A 1639-nucleotide genomic window follows, 5' to 3' on the forward strand; every position below is an offset into this window, starting at 1 on the left:
AATAACCAGTGATTTATTATTTTAAGTTTGTCCCTTTGATTGCAGGCACAGGATATTCTAAGCCTTTAATAAAGCTGCAGCTGTCACTGGAGATTCATTTAGGTAGTGAGAAGAAACATAGAAGATGGTGGGGAAAAACTAGTTGGTATGATTGGACATACCAGTGTTAAACCATAATAAATGCTTGTTATGTTATCCAAATAGAGTCCCCAGGTTTGCTTTGTTTCTGTATTTTACCAATATTGATATTTACCATTACCAAGCTCAAAACTGTATAAAATTCATATGCACCAAGCCACTTTTCAGGACTTCTAGTGAAAGGAGGAATAGTAAAGATTGCAAAGTGATGCTACAAAATAGTAAATAGAATTAGGTTCATTGATTCCTAGCTCTTCCAAATGTCACACTTTATGCTTGATTTAATTTTTCTGTTTGTTAAAATAATCACCAGTGGGCTAACAGAAGAATAGCAGGAATCAAAAAACATGCGTGCATCAGCAAACCTCAGTGAGACTGGGGATTTGCAAAGATTGACCATCCAGAAGATGCTGTCTAGTCCAAAACTGAGGAGGTACATAATTAGCAAACTCATTACAGCTTTTGCTGCTCGAATTTCTACGTGTTTCAATTGTATCATGGGCAAATTTTTCATCAGCTTTCCATGTTGATAAAGAATAAAGAGAAGGTAGCCACTAGAGAAGGTCATCAGCCCCAGGAAGAACATGTCTCGGACAACAAACACCACTCCATTTCCAAAGTACAAAAGACTGCTAGGAAATACCACACAGCAAAAGTCATATATCACAGTGATGTCTTCTTTGGTGCAGTTAGTACCAGTGTGAGGCACAGAATAAAGCAAACGGGTGCAACAGACCAGTAGGTTGAAACACCACAGGGAAATCATGATGGAAGGGAGTCTTACAAGGATGCTGTGCCTTAGCCGTAAACACCGAGGTGGACATGGGGCAATTAAGAGACACTGGAAACAACCCAACATGGAAGTTAGGAAGATACTCATGGCTCTGCTCACACAATAGATATAGAGCAGGATGCCACAGCTCAAATCATTATATGTGGTATGGACTCCAACTGTTTGGAGAATGAGTGGGACCCCCCTTGTCAGCATCACCAGAAGGTTAACAAGTGCAAGTTTGCAAAGAATGATTTCATTGGGTGTGATGTTTTGCTGACAGATGGCTTTGATGAAGGCATAAATGATAACTAGATTTCCTGGGATTCCTATAATGTCAAGGGAAATGAAGCCAAACATATTTAAGATGAACCAGATTTGCATAGCAGATGCTTTCTTTGGAGGAAGACTGTTGGATCTTGTGTCTACAAGACAAAAATGTTGAAAAATAGGAGATATATTAAAAGACATGAATTAAAATAGTTGTGTTATTTTTAAAAGAAATCTCTACATTTCTTTAGTAGTACACTCAAGTTACCCTCATCTTGTGTAAAGCTGCACATTAGCAAGCTGAGAATTGCTAAAGAGGCTCACCACCAAGACTGATAAAGGTTATCCTACAAATAGTAAACATTAGCTGTTCTCCTATTTCTACACTGTTTAATCATTGTTTAGTGGTCTATTTTGTAGAGTCAGCTGCTAGATTCTATACCTGGGAGATAGACTACG

At 38.3% G+C, this 1639-nt stretch overlaps 1 protein-coding gene across 1 annotated transcript; it reads right to left on the reverse strand.

The window, feature by feature from the left end:
* Window positions 1-385: 385 nt before the first annotated feature.
* LOC134494572 (olfactory receptor class A-like protein 1) lies at window positions 386-1270 on the reverse strand. The gene has a single exon (XM_063299825.1). It carries the CDS (start codon window positions 1268-1270, stop codon window positions 386-388), a length of 885 nt encoding a protein of 294 aa, XP_063155895.1.
* Window positions 1271-1639: the final 369 nt, after the last annotated feature.

The sequence above is a fragment of the Candoia aspera genome, chromosome 3, assembly GCF_035149785.1.
Source record: "Candoia aspera isolate rCanAsp1 chromosome 3, rCanAsp1.hap2, whole genome shotgun sequence".
Classification (NCBI taxonomy): Eukaryota; Metazoa; Chordata; class Lepidosauria; order Squamata; family Boidae; genus Candoia; species Candoia aspera.

Coding starts and splice junctions, on each gene's coding strand:
- LOC134494572 (XM_063299825.1), bottom strand. CDS start 1,270: ATGTTTGGCTTCATTTCCCTTGACATTATAGGAATCCCAGGAAATCTA.